The sequence below is a fragment of the Linepithema humile genome, chromosome 1 (assembly GCF_040581485.1).
Source record: "Linepithema humile isolate Giens D197 chromosome 1, Lhum_UNIL_v1.0, whole genome shotgun sequence".
Lineage (NCBI taxonomy): Eukaryota > Metazoa > Arthropoda > Insecta > Hymenoptera > Formicidae > Linepithema > Linepithema humile.
In genome coordinates, this window is record NC_090128.1 from 18,613,730 (window position 1) to 18,632,449 (window position 18,720).

Consider the following 18,720-nt stretch of genomic DNA (forward strand, 5'->3'; position numbering starts at 1 on the left):
TTATATAATATTACTCTCTTATCTCCGTTAATTTTATTATATATTTTATTCCTCTCTACATTTTCTTTCCTCTTCTTTGATTAAGCACGATGTATGCATTTCTACGACACTAATCTCTGTAAACACTGTAAATATTTTGCTTCATGCATGTGCTGAGAAGATTTTATATCGGTATACGTAATAAATTCTTTTTCTCCCCGTCCGTCTCCGTATAGCGCAGCCTCCATCGCGCAGACTCTGCGTCCGCAACATCTCTCGGAAGGGATGATCTCTCCCTCAGTACTGAAAATTCGTACGGCACAAGTGTTTCGTATCTATCGTACGAGATCCATCACTGTGAAAATAATCAACGAACGAGTGAATCGCAATCGCAGAAATTTCTAATAACGTCGAATGGGATAAACGCGAAGGGCCGCGTCATCTCGCATCTGCTCAGGTTGAGAGAAAGCGGAGCGTTCGATTCGCACCACCGATGGCAGATCACGACAACATTTACGACGACGAGGTAATTAATTAAATCATCCGTGACTGCCGTCACGCGACTGCGGCTTTTTCAAGTCTTGCTAATTCCAGGAAGAATCTGCTCGTCTGCTTTTTACTTCTTATTTTTACATACAACTCTGAAAAATAATACGGACGTAACGTTCTATAAATAGCGATTATACGTTCTATTCATATTTCCTGTAAGCGAGTGTTATTAATTAAGCAAATTAATTTGTGGATGTTTATTAAAGGTAGCAAATGCGGTTGCGCAACAAGTATTGTCGATACACGATGATGAGATAAATAGAAGATTTGAGTTCTATAAATAAACAATGAACAAAAATAAAATTTATTCAATATATCGATACATAGCAGTAGTTAGCAGTAGTAGCAGTTATTGCATGTGCTACCGATCGTATCTGTCCGTCGAGTTGATGTAAATTAAAAATTATTTGCATTCAAGAATCTATCTTGATCGCAATCGATACCTTCAATTTTTGCAATCAAGTATTGCATTGACGAGGTAACATTCGCTAAGAAACTTAACGTCTAATTAAACCAGGATACTTAATCGAGCAGTTTTCTTCTCAGGGAGATTAAATCGAACGCTAATTAATTCTAAATAAAGAATTATAAAGAAATATTGATTGCAAGCAAGGTAAATGCGGCGACGCACAACAAAGACAAACTATTATACGGTTATTTAATGACATAAGCGATTGCGACTCTCATCGGCGGGTTCAATGTTAAGTTCGCCACGATCGCGGCACGTCAAAAATTAGGCTCGTCCGAACGAAATTTGTTTTCAAATCCATTGTTGAGAAGCACATTGATACGCGTTTCCCCTTAACTCGCTGACGCACAGCGCAGTACATCGTTTCTGTCTATCGATTTTAGCTACAGCAGCTGACTAGCCACTCTCGCCGTCAAACACAAAGCTACTTTAGTCGACTTGTGTATCTTTTTTTTTTGCATACGACCGATATTGCGATATCAGATTTTTACGATTTTTTTTTAAGTGTCAGAATCGAAATAAACTTATTTATGGCGCCGTGGTTTCGACGGTTTAAAGTTTGAACAAAGAAAATCACCACTTAAAATCAGAACCCTCGTGATTTGGCTGGATTGTTCTGTCGATGATCTAACACTTATATTCATAGCCCACGTTATTACTTGCTTTTATTTCCTAGCCAACACAAACACGCTAAAGACATCGTAAAAATGTTTAAGACATCTTAATCTTCCAAACATTGTTCGCGTCGAGTCGCTTGAGTTTCTATGTCGTTCGGATGCCCCTTCGTCGCACGCGAAAAAAAGCTGAAACATCGTCCAGAAAGCATTTTCAGCCGCAAAATCGAATTGCAGAATTCTGTTATGATTGTTATAGAAATATCTCACCTTGAGTTAAGATTTTATTAATATTCCGACGTCATCGGGCGGAAATCCATCGCTTATTTTTAACACACAATCGCGTTGATGCGGCATTACATTTTCTATACGATGTGTCTTACGATGAAAAATGGAAGGGAACGATATATGGCACTCGCGGCACGACGACCCAGTTGTCTGACATTTAGCGTTAGTAAGAAACCTTTGTGACAGGAGCTAGTTTCAGCCAACCCAAATCAAAGGAATTGGCGTGGGATATTGATAGCGTTGCTCGTGATCGTCGCGGTCCTAGCCCTTATTGTCACATCTGTCGCTTTGCTCACACCTCCCGACGATGGCCCCAGAGTGCGAGGAGCGCGATTACGTCTCTCCGAGGTGAGTAGCGACCGCGTCACAATAACGATGCTGTAAAAAAGCACGAAAACCTCATCAAAATTTTTGCACCCAATCAATAACTATGATCGTCCGAGGAAGCGCAGTGAAATTGAAGCGATATATATTCTTTCTTAAATTTGTGTAAATCACGTGTTTTGAAACGTCGAAAATGTCTTTCTTATTCACCCAAGTCGGTATCTTCGGAATTTGCACTTTTGTCACTTAGGTGCTGTCCGGCGAATTGACGCCTTTATTATTCAATGGATCCTGGACGAGTAATCGCCACATATGCTATCGCGACTCCTGGGGCGGCATCTCTCTGTTGGAAGCATCGGATACAAAAGTCACATCGCGTAGTTTAATGCCGAATGAAACATTTGTAAGTGCCCGCCGTTAGAGCACGGGTTATGTTGCACTTTCAGTTTTGTTACCGAGCGATAAACGTTAAATGTTCTTGCGCAGAGACAATGGAACCCGGTGAAGTTCTCCTTATCGCCGGATCACAAGTACCTTCTTCTCGCGCAGAACGTAAAGAAGCTGTTCCGCTATTCGTACTTAGCGCAATACTTCATTTACGAGATCGAGACACGGTTAGTGCGATTTGCTTATTCGCCAGCGGTATTTTTCACAATCCGATTGACGATAGTGTGTCGAATTATCGTCAATTAGATGTTTCTTAAAGTACGATGGTAGAAATCTTTCCGAACGGCTTTACAGAGAGTGCATGGCGTTAACTCCCTATCCGGAAAAAAATGCTCACCCGTATCTTCTACTAGCGCAATGGACTCCGCGCGGACACGGGCTCGTCATGGTGCAGGATTATGATATTTACTACAGGCCAAGTCCCACGAGCAACTCCGGCTTTCGCGTGACGAACACCGCGGTGCCTGGCATATTGTCTAACGGCGTGCCGGACTGGCTGTACGAAGGTGAGGTGTTTCATTTCCGGATTCGTCGAGCTCGTTCGCGAAATTCGCCGCGACGGCTGCGACGAAAGTTAATGAATTAGTAAAGTTTGCAAAGGGCATTTTAAAATTGAGAAAACTTTGATTGAGTGAATCCAAGAGATGCATCTATCGCTTGAATACTGTTCGTAGAGGAGATATTGCATAGTGGAGAGGCGATCTGGATGGCGCCAGATGGTCACATGATGCTTTACGCCTCGTTCAATGACTCTCTCGTGGAAGAGATGCACATTTCATGGTTCGGAGAGGGCAACAAAGCCTTGTATCCTGACATACGGTCCTTACGATATCCTAAGGTACGCGAGAATTGATCATAACGGTTTTGCAAAGTTCGATTCTTCACTGATTCCATTTAAAAGGATTTTTAAAAATTGAGCAACCTAACCTCAGTTCTGTTTTGTGTTTTTAGCCGGGAACGCCAAATCCGTCGGTGCGGCTGTACGTTGCAGATCTAGTCGATCTAAAAAATATTCATACGAAGGTAGTGAAACCGCCACCTAGCATCGAGCATGTGTGAGTTTATTTATCCTGCTTCGAGTAAATACACATTGTGCCGTGTAATTTCTTTGCGACCCAAACGCTTTTGCGGCTGCAGAGTTATTAATCATTAATCAATTAATGCATTGTTTTAGGGAGACGTTATTATATATATATATATATATATATATATATATATATATATATATATAAACATTTATACTAAATATAAAAGATTAAAGCTAACAAAATAATTCTTACACACGATCAAATTAGACTCCGGAAGTGATAAAAAAAAAAAAAAAAAAAAAGAAACGATTTAATGTAACGTATAGGAATGGCATCGGAATGGTAGTTTGAGATACTTTTTATTTCACAAGTAATTTTTTACGGATTTATTCTTACAAATAAGACGATAAGAATAGTTATTAAAACGTTGAACGCAATAATACCGTTATGGAGCGAGTGCATCGGCGCACATCTGCCGTGTTTAACGTTTTAATAATTACAGAGGAGGCCGCAACCAGTTCCTATTTCTCAAAATTTCTTTCTACAGCGAAGTGGAAGAGATTTGCTACTCGGTTGCGACACCGACTGCGCTCGTTTGCTTAACGCTTCATAGCTGTAACTTAGACCACTCGCGGAATGTGTACGACCCTTTTAATGAACTTACAGCTTATCGTAAAATAATACAGGTGTCCTTTCCTCAAATGCGTTATCATTTTTTTTCCTGCCAGGGACCACTATTTCTCGACCGCCTCCTGGGTATCACTGACGGAAGTCTGCATAACGTGGCTGACGCGCGCGCAAAATTTCTCAGTGGTGACCATCTGCAAGAGTCCACTGTGGCACTGTCAGGTTCGTTGTGTAATCTCCTTTCGCTTGCATGAATATATCGAGCCAGAGATATCTATAAGAGTATGTTTCTCTATTAATAACTCTATTAATAACTACGTGCTTCGTTCCTATTCATGTTTACTCATAAATTTTCTAAATATTGCATTCGGTGACAATTAACGATCTCTTATTTTCAAAGACGAATATATTTGATTGAGATATTAAAATGTGCAAATGAATTGTTTCAGGAATTACAAAGGATAACGGGCGACGGTCGCGGATGGGTGGACACTCCTCCGGAGGCTCCTTTCTTCTCGGCGAATGGAAACAATTACATTGCAATAAGTCCCGTGAAAGACGGACCGGCGGGATATTACAAGAATATAATTTGGGCGAATGTGACCAAAAAGCAACAAGTAGTAGTGCCTTTGACGCATGGGAAGCTCGAGGTCGTCAGGATTTTGGCGTGGGACCAAGTGAATAATACCATGTGAGCAAATAGCCCGTAACTAATCCACTGACTTCGCACTAGCCGCGGAGTTGAATGGAGTTGAAATAATTTACGATTTGAATACGTCGCGAAACAATTTGCGTGTTCTTGAATCAGATATTTCATCGGTATTCCGCCGATGAGGCCGGGCCAGAGGCATCTCTATCGCGTGAACTCCACAATCCCTCATACTACGGGATCGCCTTTGCATCCAGCTGTATGCCTCACGTGTACCGTTTCATCCGGTATGACGAGCGATGATGAAGGCGAGCACCGGACTAGTTCTTCGAATCGGCAGAACGGTATGACCAACCGAAACGAATGGCATGATCACTATGAAACTCAAACCGACCGTATCGATAATAAGGAACATCGCAAAGAGACTCCCAGGAAGGACAAGTCGAAAAGCAAGAACGTTTCAAGTGAGTTCCAACATCATACTACCGCATCCCGCTTTCAAGGCTTATAATTTATCATCATTATTTTGCCACGCGATACTGTGTAGCTGTGTTGTGTTGTTAGGATAAGGTGTCTATTTCGAATCAATTTTAGAACAGCAGCTCGATATGTAACGCGAGAGTTCAGGCGAGAAATATCACCGTATGAAAGATATATGCGTTGAATATTTTAATTGAAGACTTCTTCAGACTTTCTGTGGAAAAATATGTTTTCGCGATTGTTTTCGATTTGATCTCACTTTGGTTCGAAATAGAAGATCGATTAACTATTCCGATTAATCGGAATTTTAATCAGCTCAATTTTTAACGATGTTCAATTTCAACGATGTTTATCTCATGAAATCATTCTTAAGATTCATTCTTTCATATTTCTTTCCAATTTTTCCAATAATGTCTGATGTGCGCGTTGTTGCTAAGCGTTTGGCTCTCTCTCTCTCTCTCTCTCTCTCTCTCTCTCTCTCTCTCTCTCTCTCTCTCTCTCTCATATATGTCACTATTCTGCATATTGCATGTAAATCTTAATTATCGATATTTAATCTCGATGTCGCTGCGGAAGCTTGTGCAAACTGTTGATAATAAATTATCTTTACTTTTATCATACGCTCATATTTGATTTCGGCAGCTGCAAGCACTTAACTGTATTTTCGTAACATAAAACTTGAAATACACATCGCATATCCAGAGTTGCAAGATAAACTTTTCATTTATCGTTTTAGCAAACTTTCTCATCCACATTACACTACGTATAGTATCAAATTGTTAATTTCTGACGCTTCTCCGCTGTAGCTATATTCACTTGAATATATCAGCAAAATTATTCGCACGCAATCTAGCAAAGTAACACCTGTTGTTTTGTAAAAAATTCCATATCTCTTCGCTCTTTTTCGCATATCGACGTCTTTCGCAAGTAAAAGATTTCATAAAACTTCACTGGCCTTTCAAAGTATATTGAATTTTTATTAACCGGTTTATGACGTACACTTCCTTCCTACTCGGAAAGACACAATGACATTTTAAACAGGGGTAAGGCTGCGTCGATACCGTTGGCGGTAAAAATCTAGCATACAATTAGGCTGAAAATTCCTAGATGCGTTCAAGAGGAATATATTTCGATGAAAATCACTTCGGCTACAAAGCTTGCAATATATTCCGGTATATTTTTAACCGTTACATCCTACACTCCTGCTGTACATAATTTTTATACAAAATTTACGAGTTACATACAAATTTTTAATATGTTTCTGTTTGCCTTTCTTATATGGTACCATCAATATCTATGAACATCCGATAATGTATGTAAATTTATACATGCTGAACGCTAGCCAAAATCTTATAGTTGTTCGCACCATGCGTGTACGATGTCAATAATGTTGTATCGTTTATGTGCTTCAGATGTGTTTCTAGCTCAGAACTCTTAAAGGATCTTATCACGCGATCTTTTTTTTTTTCCAATAAAGTAATCTGTTTTTTTTTTTTCTCAACGTTTCACTACAAGAAGTATTTTAACATTGTATAATGAAAAAAATTTGTGCATTTTTGAAATTTTTGCATTTGTGAATAATACTCGATGATTTTTACTAGAGTAGCATATTTTTCTCACTTGAGGCAATCATATACGTGCCAACTTTTTCACGAATCCGATATGTCGAGGATTGATCGATTTGTATAATTTTAACAGGGATCTCATTGCAAAATCGATATACGTATATCAAATATGGCGCACCTGGTTCAAAATATCAATTTTTTAAAAAGTTCGCTCGTGTATCATTTAATTTACGACCGACTTGATTACTTTCTCCTAATTAATTCGTGTAATACTTGAGAAATGTGAAAAACATATCGAGCAACGAGATAAAGACAAAAAAAAAACCGTCTGGGATCATTCACATTCCATCAAAATGTATCTTACTTGTAATTCTTATTTATAACAGGAGTAAATATCCCTTATCGCGTGGGTAGGGTCCTGTTAAGAGGCTGTCTGGATTTTCTGGACCACTGTCGTCCTGCCATACAGTCACGTCCTTTCCTTTATAGAGATTTCTTAACAGCCGGCTTTATTGGCAATCCACGACAATAGTACCGACGTCTGGTGCCGATGGTGCGGCATTCTCGAATCCACAGCCTCCTTCTTTTGTACCGTTTTCTTGCCATCTTGAGTGTGTGAGTGCTGACAGAGAGACGGACGGTATCCACGAGTAATCAATCAGGTAGAGACGGTACGCAACCAAACAATATCTGTTAGTTGACAATATACAGGGTATCGCTCATTAAGCGCACTTTCTTTCAGCTGCGGATCTTTTCGCCAATGCGGAGTCGATTTTCCTTAGCCAAAAATTTTTATTATTTATTATTTGTCTCTGTTTTTACAATCAAAATTCCACCGAGACGGAATTCGCTCGAAATCGACTAAGGAATGTAATCTTATATATTTTTTTTTGTTTTCTCTTAATTTGTAAAAAAAAATTCCAATTTTGAATCATTTATAAAACCGTGGACTCAACATTTTCGCGAAGGGACGATCAACTCCAAATTGGTCGAACAATCCGCAGTTGGATAAAAAAGTACGCTTAATAAATATGGTATGGCAACTTCATACTTGCTCTGTATACGATGGTGTGTGTATGACATGTGTGGATATGCATAGCGCGGATGTATATCTGAGCGTGGAACACTAAAGTATATCCGGAAATTTATTGCGCGGATATATTGCACATATATATCCCCGATACGTATCTTCTAAATATCTGAGAGAGAACGAAAAACCGGGGCCTGGAGTAAATAATCGTGCATCACGCATACGTGTTATCGCCCGTCTGATATGCGCACGATCCTTATTATTCGGCCCCGACGCCTTTTGTATTTCTAGGAAGCGGCGAGCCACCCTGTCAGTATCACAACGCGATCTTCCCATCCACGGGCCTCGAGTATTTCATTCTCGAGTGCCTCGGGCCTGGCGTACCCACCGTGGCCCTCTACAAAACGGAGATGCCCACGCCGCGGCTCATCGGCATACTGCAGAACAACACATTGCTGCGCGTGAGTTTCCGCTGAGGCTGCAAAAGCCTCGCGAAATATCCTCTTCAGAAATGTTGTATCGATTTTTTTTTCAAGTGCACCGCATCGAACGTTGTTATATTTATTGCAGGAAAGGCTGGCGAACATCGCGCTTCCGCAGGTGAAGACATTTCCCGTGCAGATAAGCGGTGGCTACAACGCTCAAGTGAGATTGCACCTCCCGCCTGGGCTCAGAGAGGACGAGATCACGCGCTATCCGCTGGTTGTTCAGGTGTAAGCATGTCACGCGTGCGATATAGCCTATTATTGCTGTATGAACAATCGCCGTTGACTCGAAAGAAACCCAACTCGCTTACGTCGTCTTTGCTTGGACAAATATCCGCAAAGAATATGTATTGTCCGTGAAGAAAAGCTTTTCTCTTGCAGATACGGCGCGCCTGGCTCGCAGCTAGTCACCGAGATGTTTAAAGTGGATTGGAACACGTATTTAGCGAGTCAGAAGAACGTCATCGTCGCACAAATCGATGGCAGAGGAAGCGGGGGTCAAGGTTACAAATTGCTCCACGAGGTTTATTACAGGCTGGGCTCTGTGGAGGTGGCTGATCAGCTCGAAGTCACGGAGTAAGCGAGATATTAATAAGGACTCACTTTTACAATGAACAACTGTTCAATCGTCTATACTGGGTGTCCCAGACTTACCGTATCACCCGTTAATGGCAGATTCCTGAGGTCATTTGGAGAGGAAAATCTTAATACCAAAATGTCGAGGCTACTATGGTATTTGAATGGGAAAGGCTTAAAGTTTACCAATCAGCTTGTCAGAATTTCGCGCGCTCAGGGACATCGCATCTCGAAAGGACCCTTGCACAACACTTTATTCAATACGTTTTATTCACTTCACTCAGCTCTTATTCACTTTAGTCACTTTATTCACATTTACATTGACAAATGACGTTTCTCATGTCATGAGAGAAAATCAATACTATCGGTACGAAGTATGATCTGCTACATAAAGTGTTGTGCAAGGGTGCGTTCGAGGAGCACGCTATCAGCGCTATTGTGTCATTCTATCCCTGTTTTATGTCTAATGAGCGATAAAGATAGAATGACGCAAATAGCGCTAATAGCGTCTCCCTGAACGCACCCCATGGGTCCTTTCGAGATGCGATGTCCCTGAGCGCGCGAAATTCTGACAAGCTGATTGGAAAACTTTAAGCCTTTCCCATTCAAATACCATAGTAGTCTCGACATTTTGGTATTAAGATTTTCGTCTCCAAATGACCTCAGGAATGTACCATTAACGGGTGATACGGTAAGTATGAGACACTCTGTATATAAAACACCGTAAAGCGTCTCTCTCTGTTTGCGGTACGATATTGTTAATTGTCTTCAGGTACTTACGGGACTCGCTGCACTTCGTGGACAAACGGAGAGTCGCTGTTTGGGGTTGGAGTTACGGCGGCTTCGTCGCTGCACTCGCCCTGGCTTATCCGGAGCAAAACGTGTTCCAGTGCGGGATAAGCGTGGCGCCTGTCGTCTCCTGGGAACTCTACGGTACTGTGAATGTGCGCTGGCTCTCTGAAAATGCCTCCGCATCTTAGCGTATCCGTTACACTTGCATTTTGCTGTGTGATTCTGAGCGCGAATAATTTGTCCCGCGCAGATTCCGCGTACGCCGAAAGGTACATGGGATTACCGAACGTGACGTCCAATTACAAAGGCTACGCCGACTCCAACGTTTACGACAAAATCGAGTATCTGCGTAACAAGATGTTTTATTTAGTACACGGGACTGCGGACGACAACGTCCAGTTCCAACAGTCCATGGCGCTCGCCCGTTACCTCGCCAAGAAGGGCATACTATTTCGGCAGCAGGTACTTTTCGACATGTTTCTCGTACATGTGTTTTTAACTTTTGTCTTCTCGCTGCGAAAGCGATGTGGTTTCCGGTTTGATACACTATTGTTTGATAAATAATAATTCAACATTCACAATTCCAATCGTGGTATTTAATGCTAATTGAAATATGGAAACCAGATGCGCAAAATTATTTAATCAAGTCTGGACCAATGTTTAATCAACGTAAAATTCAATGTATTCATTCAAATTCATTGCGCTAATCAAAATATGGAAACCAGATGCGCGATGTCGCTTAATTAAATCTGATGTTTAATCGACGTAAAATTCAACGTCGTTCAAATTCATTGTATTTAAATCAATTGCGATCGGAAGTTCGGAAGCATGTACTTATCGATTTATTCGCAGGTTTATCCGGACGTGAGCCATACTTTAGCGGGCGTTAAGGGACATTTGTACCTCTCGATGGCACAGTTCTTAGAGGACTGTTTCCAAAAACAAGTACCTGTCGACACGAAAGCCGGTCTCGGCAGCGGCGGCTCCATGTTTTAATGCGCATTAAGAGATGATTAACTATTGCGTAGAGATATCCACGAGTTGGGTAAAGTTGCGTAAAGTAAAAAGAGAGAAAAAACAAACAAACAAACAAACAAACAAACAAACAAGAAAAGAAAATTGTGAAAATCTAAACATCTCCAAATTGTGTTCCGTTTAATAGAATATTTACAAAGGATGTGCGTGGCCCATCGTTTTGTACTCCAACACTCGAAATTATAAAATGAAACGAGAAGTATGTACAATCGAGCAATTCATCTCGTGCGCGATTTACAATGCGTTTACACCGGTTAAAAAAGCACGCATCGATCATCCAATCAAATAAATCGTCTATGAAATGTGCAGGTGATATTTATTTAAAGATCGTCGATACCTGAACATGAGGTAAGATCGATATACAACGGACGAAATCCGCGTCACGCTTTTCACAAGGGAAGTAGTGCTATAATGACAATCTTTTACCGCACACACACACACACATATATATGTATTATCATACATTATACATTTCTTAAAACATCTAACGGTATCTTTAATTCTTGTAATTATTAAGAAAATGGCAACTTACATTCTTCACCTTACGAAGAACCTTTATGTTTATACACGATGACTTATGTATATTTCCTCGTTCACTCGATTAATTTTAAATAACTCTTTCGCGATATGATAAATAATGTTCTTGAATGATTGAGCGAATTAGTGAAAAAAACTCTCATACTTCTAACGATCTCATCTCCTTGCAAGATAATATTTTTTAATCATCGAATGTATTGGAGAAAACAAATGTGAATATTGTAAAAAATATTGAAAAATAAGCAGTACAGAATTGTTCTGGTTAATCATGGAGGTGATCTCCATCGTATCCATATTGTATATGCAAATGTAAATCAGTAAATGAAAGAGTAGCACTTTCATGAATACAAATGGCTGATGTTTTCAGAAAAAAAAAATGATATATTAATTGTACGATCGAGTAATTATGATAATATAACTGATCGGATAACTAAGAAACCTCAAAAAAAAAAAAAAAAAAAAATTTACATAATTGAACAAATATGCTTTCAGATAACATAATCTCTCTGAATCAATTGCAACACAAAGAAGCAGGCGCTTATATATGATTGCCCTCTTGTCAACTCGCATGTTTGACCGATTTAATGGCACGTTATTCGTATACTTACATATGTCTACGCCAGCGATTCTCAAACTTTTTTACGAAGCCGTTACGAGTTGACATTCAGTCACAAATCGGGAATGGATTTAATGTACTTCTTATTCGAGCATCTACCTAAATGGAGCAGCATGTGATTCTTCAAGTTGGTCGGCTTGCTGAAACCACGACTGCAAATGTGACATCTAAAGGGCCACAGCCCGTTGTGCACGTACATGTGACTCTTCAGATCACCTGGTGTCGGGAATGACTTCGAACATTGCGAACATTTGTGCGGTTTCTCCTGGAAAAGTACGAATATTTTTTCAGTGAATATAGACGTAGCGATAATCTGCCGAATTCGGCACGATACGTTATATTGATGTAAAAAAAAAAAAAAAAAAAAAAAAAGTTCTCTGTAAACAAATACAGAACATCTCGCCGAATGCGGACATTAAAATTCAGCGACATGCGTCACGTCGCTGAATGTCTGAGAATATAAATGGCATAGAAAATAGAATACTGAAAATATTAATCCTCTAATTTAAGTGTACAAAGTAATTATATTGATCTCCACACAAAAATGTGTATATCATTTGAAGAATGTATGAAAAATCTTGCAATCTTTTTTTGTCCATTTTTTTCTTCAACAAATGTGAGCTGACATTTTTCAGCCGTACTGGATCTGTATAGGTGACTGCCATGCAGAAACTAAGCGTATCAAATCGGAAATTGCATTCGGCGGAATGTTCTGTATCATCGCGTTGACACAGCAGTCTGCATCACGCTGGGTTTTGGTGAAGCGTTTCGCTTTGATTCTTATTCTGAATTGTAAAAAAAACAAAAACGACACCCTGCGATTCTCTTAACGTATTATACATATTCCATTACCACTCTCTTCTCGCAAATGAACCTATGTTATACAATTCGCAAGTCTGTCACGCAACTCTGCAAATTAAATTAACTTTCTCATTCGAACTTTTGTGAGAGATGAATCAAGCTCCAACTTTGCCAGAAAATCCACGATGCGCGCGCGCAGCTTCGAAGACGCGCCGTAGAAAGATTTAAGGGCGAAGAGAGAGGCTCGTTTTTTTTTGTTTTTTTTTCTTTTTATTAACGATTAAAAATGGCCCAGCTTCGCGCGCTCTCGATGATTCAGTGGCAATTCCTCACGGAGGCAAGGAAGCCGTTTAGCAAATAACCTTGCTAAACTAAAACCGGTGTGTACGCGGCTCGTTAAGGTCGCCGGCAAACGCGCTGCTTCTTCGCGTCGCGTGGTGCGTACGTGTGCGAGCGCGCACGGTCCACCTTCTCTCGTTTACACGCGTAATCTCGGATGCACCTGCCGATGGGTACGTACGGACGCGATGTGTCCGTGAGCACGCGTGTAGGTTCCCGGCTCTTGCCGGGATTCTTCGACGTCTGCAATTACTAGAGGAGCGAATCGCGAGCGAGAGAATAATTACGTACATATATATATATAAGAAACTGGCCGTTTATTTCAAATTAGGGAAGCATTTTAAAGCCGCTCCAAAAAACGTTAATTGTAAGCGCCATATATTTTGCAATTAAAGATAAGATTTCCTCTAATTAAGAAAAGTAAGAAGAGCTGTAAAATGTCCCTCCCGTGCTTCGTCGAAAGGAAGAGGCGCAGTAGTTAAGCTAGAGCGACGGACCGTGTCGTTATTTATCCCCTCAATTGACGCATCCGATTCTCTCGCCGATGCATCTGTCGCGCCAAGAATTTCGTGAGACGACGAGGGCAGGAAGGCGAAATTCGGAAGGATCTCGCGGCAAGAAGAGCGAAGGAGCGCGGCGAGACGCGGAGGGGGAAAATCAGAGCAAAACGACACGTACGTACGGCGGGAGGTGGTGGAGGCAGGCAGCAGGACGAGCAGGACGTGTGCACCAGCGACAGGGGGGAAGGGGAGCAGGAGGGTGAGTAACGTGGCAAGGAGCCTCCGGCTGTACGTTCTCTGTCTCTCTAATTGGATTGCATTCCATGCGGTAGCAAGTAATGGGCCAATTACAGTAGCTGATGGCAGACCAACCTATATGGCTCCCGAGATATCATTACTTCAGGTGGGATTAGAGAAACTCATACGGTTTCCGCTGCGATAAATAAAAACTTTGCATCCTGACTCTCCTCTCTCGCGCGCGCGTTCACCTTTCCTCTCCTTCTCGCCCCCCCCTCCCCTTCGATCGCGTCTTCTACGATCATCGCACGGTCTTTCTTATTGGATACTCCAGTTCTACCAGGCTTACGCGGAATACGAGGAGCAAAGAGATGAAAACGTGCGGCGCGAACGGCGCAGAAATATTGCGAGCTCGCCCGAGTTCTCGGATTAATAACAGACTCGTCAATATCGAGATCGATGCTCCCGCGAGCTAAAAACCGTCGGCGCTACTGTCCCGCCCGCGATAATTCCAGTCTCTCAATTATACAAACGGCGATTGTGAATTAAATTCGTCAGCGCATCGATCTGCCGAGGGCTTGCAACATCGCGATGCGATGCAACGAGCCGCTTGATAAAAGAATATGTGTAGCGAATGTGTGCCAAGTACACTCACCTTGATATGAGTCATCCGATGATAGTAGAGATTCGACGAAGCTGTGAACTTCTTACCGCAGACAAGGCACTGATGAGGTTTTTCGCCGCTGTGGATGCGCTTATGCGTGTTGAGCGAGCTCGAGGTTGAGAAACCCTTGTTGCACACCATGCAGACATGTGGTTTCTCCCCTTCAATTTAATACCGTTCCTGAATTACCGCGCTGGTCCTTCGTTTTATATGATTTCTGACTCGATTTATACGCGGACAACGCGGCACGACGTCCCTCTCTTTCTTTCTCTCTCCGAGCGCGCACGTCATTTATCTTGATCATCGAGAAAAAGCGATCGTGATTTCGCAGCTCGCGTGGATCACGCGAGCGCAGTACGAAATTTGCCCAATCTACGAAGACGAAAATATTCTACCTGATTGCGCATAAGTATTTTTTCTCGAGAGATTAATCTGTTCAAGTAAATTAATCTGAAATTAAAATTTGTCAATTGTTCCAGAAAGAGATGTAATTTGCATAGAAAATTCTCTGCAATTTTGCAATATGCGAAAATATAATTTCATTATCTTAAACTTGTAATATTAATTAAAATTAATTGCATTTGTGCATTTCCTAACTTTTGTCAATATTTTAATTTTGCCCGAATTAAAATTCTGCATCAAAATCTAGTCGCGAGTTTCAAATATTCGGAAAAAAAAGACAAAGTTTAAAACAGCTCCGCGTTCGATATTTTGCATGCGTATTAATTACTATTACGTTTCAGACTGTTTGCATATTAATTGCAAGTTCCAAAGGCTTATTGCGTACCTGTGTGTGTTCTCATATGTCGTTTCAGGAGCGACGGCCGATCGAAGGATTTGCCGCAGACTTCGCAGGGCAATAAAACCCTTTCTCCTCTCTTAATCGTCGTCAAGATGCTGCAATCGAGGTGATCGCCGGCCAATGACAGCGTTGATGATGAAGATTCCTCCGACGTCGATTCGTACTCATCCACTTCGTAATAAGAATGTGATATCGGTGGTAGCGAATGATGAGCGAGTAACGTCATCGACAAATCCAACGGCGATTCTGCGCAAGGAATAATTCCAAATGAGATCCTTAATGAAGTCAAATGTAACAATTTAATTGATCTCTCTTTCTCTCTCGCAGACAAATTGATTTTATGAAGTTAAATTCCGATTGAAACTAATGCGAAAGATTTATAAATATTAACGCGATACCAATGTGTTTTTTTTTGTTCAAATACAAGCTTTGTCTATCGATAAAAATGAAAGAGGCAAAATTATTTTGCCATCTACCGGTCTTGCGAGCATTAAAGGAGAGCAGCTGCGACAATCCCTACGTTAGTCTTTTATCTCTCCGCGGATCGGGACCACCGTTGCGGCCGTTTAGCGGTAATCGCAGCGCAATCGGAAAAAAGAACAACCGGATCGCCGAAAACGATCTGAAATGCAAATACGCGGCGGCATTTTTGTCGGACGGATCAGAAGATTCGCGATTTCCGATTCAAATGCGTAGACTCCCGTCGCTGTCGCGCGCACGCACGCCGAGGATAAAGGACAGTACAATGGTCGCAAGGTAGCTAGACGATCCTTAGTTATAACGTCGGGACGCGGCATTTCTTGTGAACGTTCGGAAAGGAGAGTTGTGGAGGAATTAGGTACAGCCGATAAATTTGGTATAGCGATGCTCGTACACAATCCGTGCCGCGGGCGGGAAGAGAGCGCCGCGAGAGGAGAAGACGAGGGTAAAGAAACTCGAGGCGGTGCGCGCGATAGGACCGCGATTCTATTTACCGTTCATCTCTGATTTCAGAATACAAATAAATCATACGTTTCGCATACACTTTCTCAATAATGTTTACTGACGATGTTTCTAAGTAGGCTCGACTATCCGCGCATGTCTTTCACTCACCGTCCAAGATAGAGTCGATCGTACACCTGTAGATAGCCGATCTGGAGCACACATCGTGCGAGATAATAACGAAATCCTGCTGCGTCGCCGGCAGGAACCAAGCCACCAGTTCTGTGTCCGGTTGAACGTCCTTTATCACTTCAAATATAGGCTCACCTGGGAGAAACGGGAGAAAACGAAAGCGTGAACGGGAGAGCCAGCGCGGAATTGAACGGAGAAATATTAACATTAACATATCGCCGACCGGATTGTAAAATATTTTCCTGACTTGTTTACCCCTCGAGTGGAAATGTTATCTTAGAAAACAGAATGCTCTGAAGTGTTGCAAATTTTTAAGAACGAAGTTATGTTCACTCGAGCAATAACAAAAGCTCAGACGAAATAAAAAAGGATCTAAAAACAATTAATACCTTGAGGAATTGAGAAAAATATTTTAAAAGAAGTTAATTGGTTAATTTTATATTGCATTTGGTTTATTTTTGCTCTGATTTGTAACTTTTTTATTTTAATCGACGATTATTTTATCACTTTAGCATGCTAGAGTTGAAAAACTTATCGCGCCACCCGAGCGTCGTTTTTGACTTACCTTTTACCTTTGTCCCGATCAGATTAACTTGCTCATCGTACGACTGCACAATACGGAGGAACCTTATCCAATTGCACTGACGCTTGTTAAGATTGTAGTTGGAGAAGAAGACCTCGTCGTAGCAGCCGTATTCGCGTCTGATCTAAAAGCGTATCGCTTTAATGAACGACAATCGTGTGCCCGGTCGTATCGGCTTGTATCGATGTGCGTATCGATGTCGAATTCTTTTTCTCGTGATACGACTGGTATTTAAACAGGTGAGATGACTTCATTTACAGGAAGTGTAAATCTTCTTTATCGTGTGATCGGAATTATATTTAATTAATATTAATGAGATTCAGTGTTTTTGATACACTTCTTATGTGTTATTTGGCTAGTAAAAAATTTTACTATAAAATATGTTTGATTAATGTCGTTAAACGAAAAACAGTTTCTTAACACTTAAAGCACTATATATATGCGCTGATGACACGCGCTCGGGCTTTTATTCCAACCCTTGTGTATTAAATTTGATATATACATTTTAATAAATATATATATCCTTTTCTTATAGGATGAAAATGTTTGTTAAATTTGAAAAAATGAGAATATAAATGTAACACTTATCGCTACTGACAATAACCAATTTTCATATGTTATTATCTGTCAAAAGAGCTTGACGCTCTAAGTATTAAAATACCAAATAAAGAATAAGTGGCTAAATATGCTAGTAGTAAAATATGCTTTGTACTTACATCATTGTCATCGAGGAGGGAGTAAAGGTCGATCTTGTCGAATCTGATTGATCCTTGAAACGGGTAAATGAGGGTTCCCGACGGGATGAACACATTCGTCCATACCGAAATTCTTAAATCCGTAACCAGCGTACCCGAGTCATTCTTGAAGAGGTTCTTGCAGGACGACTGATCGTTGGTGAGGACCAAGGAGAATTCTCTAGGTATCAAGACGCAAGTTTCCATAACAGAGACCCGCGCGGAGAGTATTTTGGGGATCCACCACTACAGCGATACCTCCGCCTCCACTTTGCAGATAAATTATTTCAGGTGCATTCGTGCATCAATGCCGGTATCAGGATACGTCTTAGCGGGAGATCAAGACACATCTACTATATTTCTGTATGAAAACACTAGATTCTCAGACAGCGCGCGGTTTGTCGAACGAGAAGATCATCGCTAATGAGTTCCCGGCACAGAACGGATTGACATTTAGAGCTCCAGAGTTCCGACTCTTTCCATTGACGATCTCTGATTGATCTCTCCGCGAGTTATCGTGTCGTTCCCGATCGTCAATCGCGCGGTAATTAGTGCGTTTGTCGCGGCGTGAAATTACATGTACATGAAAGTGCGAAGAAATGGAGAGGCAGAATCGTTCGTCGTGCAAGATGCAAGGCCTTCGGCCGACTGGACGGGATTAACCGACTGATCTTGACCTTGCGACGGGTTACCAGCATTTGCTACCGAATGGTTAGCCCTTCCCCCTCCTGAAACCGCCTTTTCCCACTCATCGCGCCGGACCCTCGCCGCGGCCTTTTTCATCGGCGTAGTCAAGGAATAGCCTTAGGGATATTCGACCGGCCTCGGCTGGGTTTCTCCGCTCTTCATCGGCCGTC

General features: G+C 41.4%; 2 protein-coding genes across 3 annotated transcripts; one reads left to right on the plus strand and one right to left on the minus strand.

Annotated features, from left to right (window-relative positions):
• Positions 1-219: 219 nt before the first annotated feature.
• Positions 220-13,657, plus strand: Dpp10 (Dipeptidyl peptidase 10). Of its 2 annotated transcripts, none has more exons than XM_012362421.2 (16): positions 220-505; positions 2,089-2,247; positions 2,474-2,626; positions 2,710-2,837; positions 2,965-3,176; positions 3,345-3,508; positions 3,622-3,725; positions 4,427-4,547; positions 4,775-5,016; positions 5,134-5,438; positions 8,341-8,510; positions 8,620-8,762; positions 8,916-9,110; positions 9,883-10,043; positions 10,153-10,364; positions 10,755-13,657. In XM_012362421.2, exons 1-16 carry the CDS (start codon positions 473-475, stop codon positions 10,896-10,898), a joined length of 2,646 nt encoding a protein of 881 aa, XP_012217844.1. In that variant the 5' UTR covers positions 220-472; the 3' UTR covers positions 10,899-13,657. The 2 variants fall into 2 exon arrangements, with proteins under 2 accessions (XP_012217844.1, XP_012217843.1); XM_012362420.2 differs by having other exon boundaries at positions 221-505; positions 2,086-2,247.
• Positions 3,855-18,505, minus strand: LOC105669455 (zinc finger protein 664-like). The gene is made up of 6 exons (XM_012362425.2): positions 17,846-18,505; positions 17,112-17,253; positions 16,526-16,681; positions 15,419-15,679; positions 14,623-14,792; positions 3,855-12,355 (listed from the first exon to the last, which is right to left on the minus strand). Exons 1-6 carry the CDS (start codon positions 18,068-18,070, stop codon positions 12,143-12,145), a joined length of 1,167 nt encoding a protein of 388 aa, XP_012217848.1. The 5' UTR covers positions 18,071-18,505; the 3' UTR covers positions 3,855-12,142.
• Between the last annotated feature and the right edge of the window lie 215 nt (positions 18,506-18,720).

Coding starts and splice junctions, on each gene's coding strand:
- Dpp10 (XM_012362420.2), top strand. CDS start 473: ATGGCAGATCACGACAACATTTACGACGACGAG. Junction 3,177..3,344: donor GCCGGACTGGCTGTACGAAG/GTGAGGTGTTTC, acceptor TACTGTTCGTAG/AGGAGATATTGCATAGTGGA. Junction 3,509..3,621: donor GGTCCTTACGATATCCTAAG/GTACGCGAGAAT, acceptor TTGTGTTTTTAG/CCGGGAACGCCAAATCCGTC.
- LOC105669455 (XM_012362425.2), bottom strand. CDS start 18,070: ATGGAAACTTGCGTCTTGATACCTAGAGAATTCTCCTTGGTCCTCACC. Junction 17,254..17,845: donor CCCTCCTCGATGACAATGAT/GTAAGTACAAAG, acceptor ATACGCTTTTAG/ATCAGACGCGAATACGGCTG. Junction 16,682..17,111: donor GATCGGGACAAAGGTAAAAG/GTAAGTCAAAAA, acceptor CGTTTCTCCCAG/GTGAGCCTATATTTGAAGTG.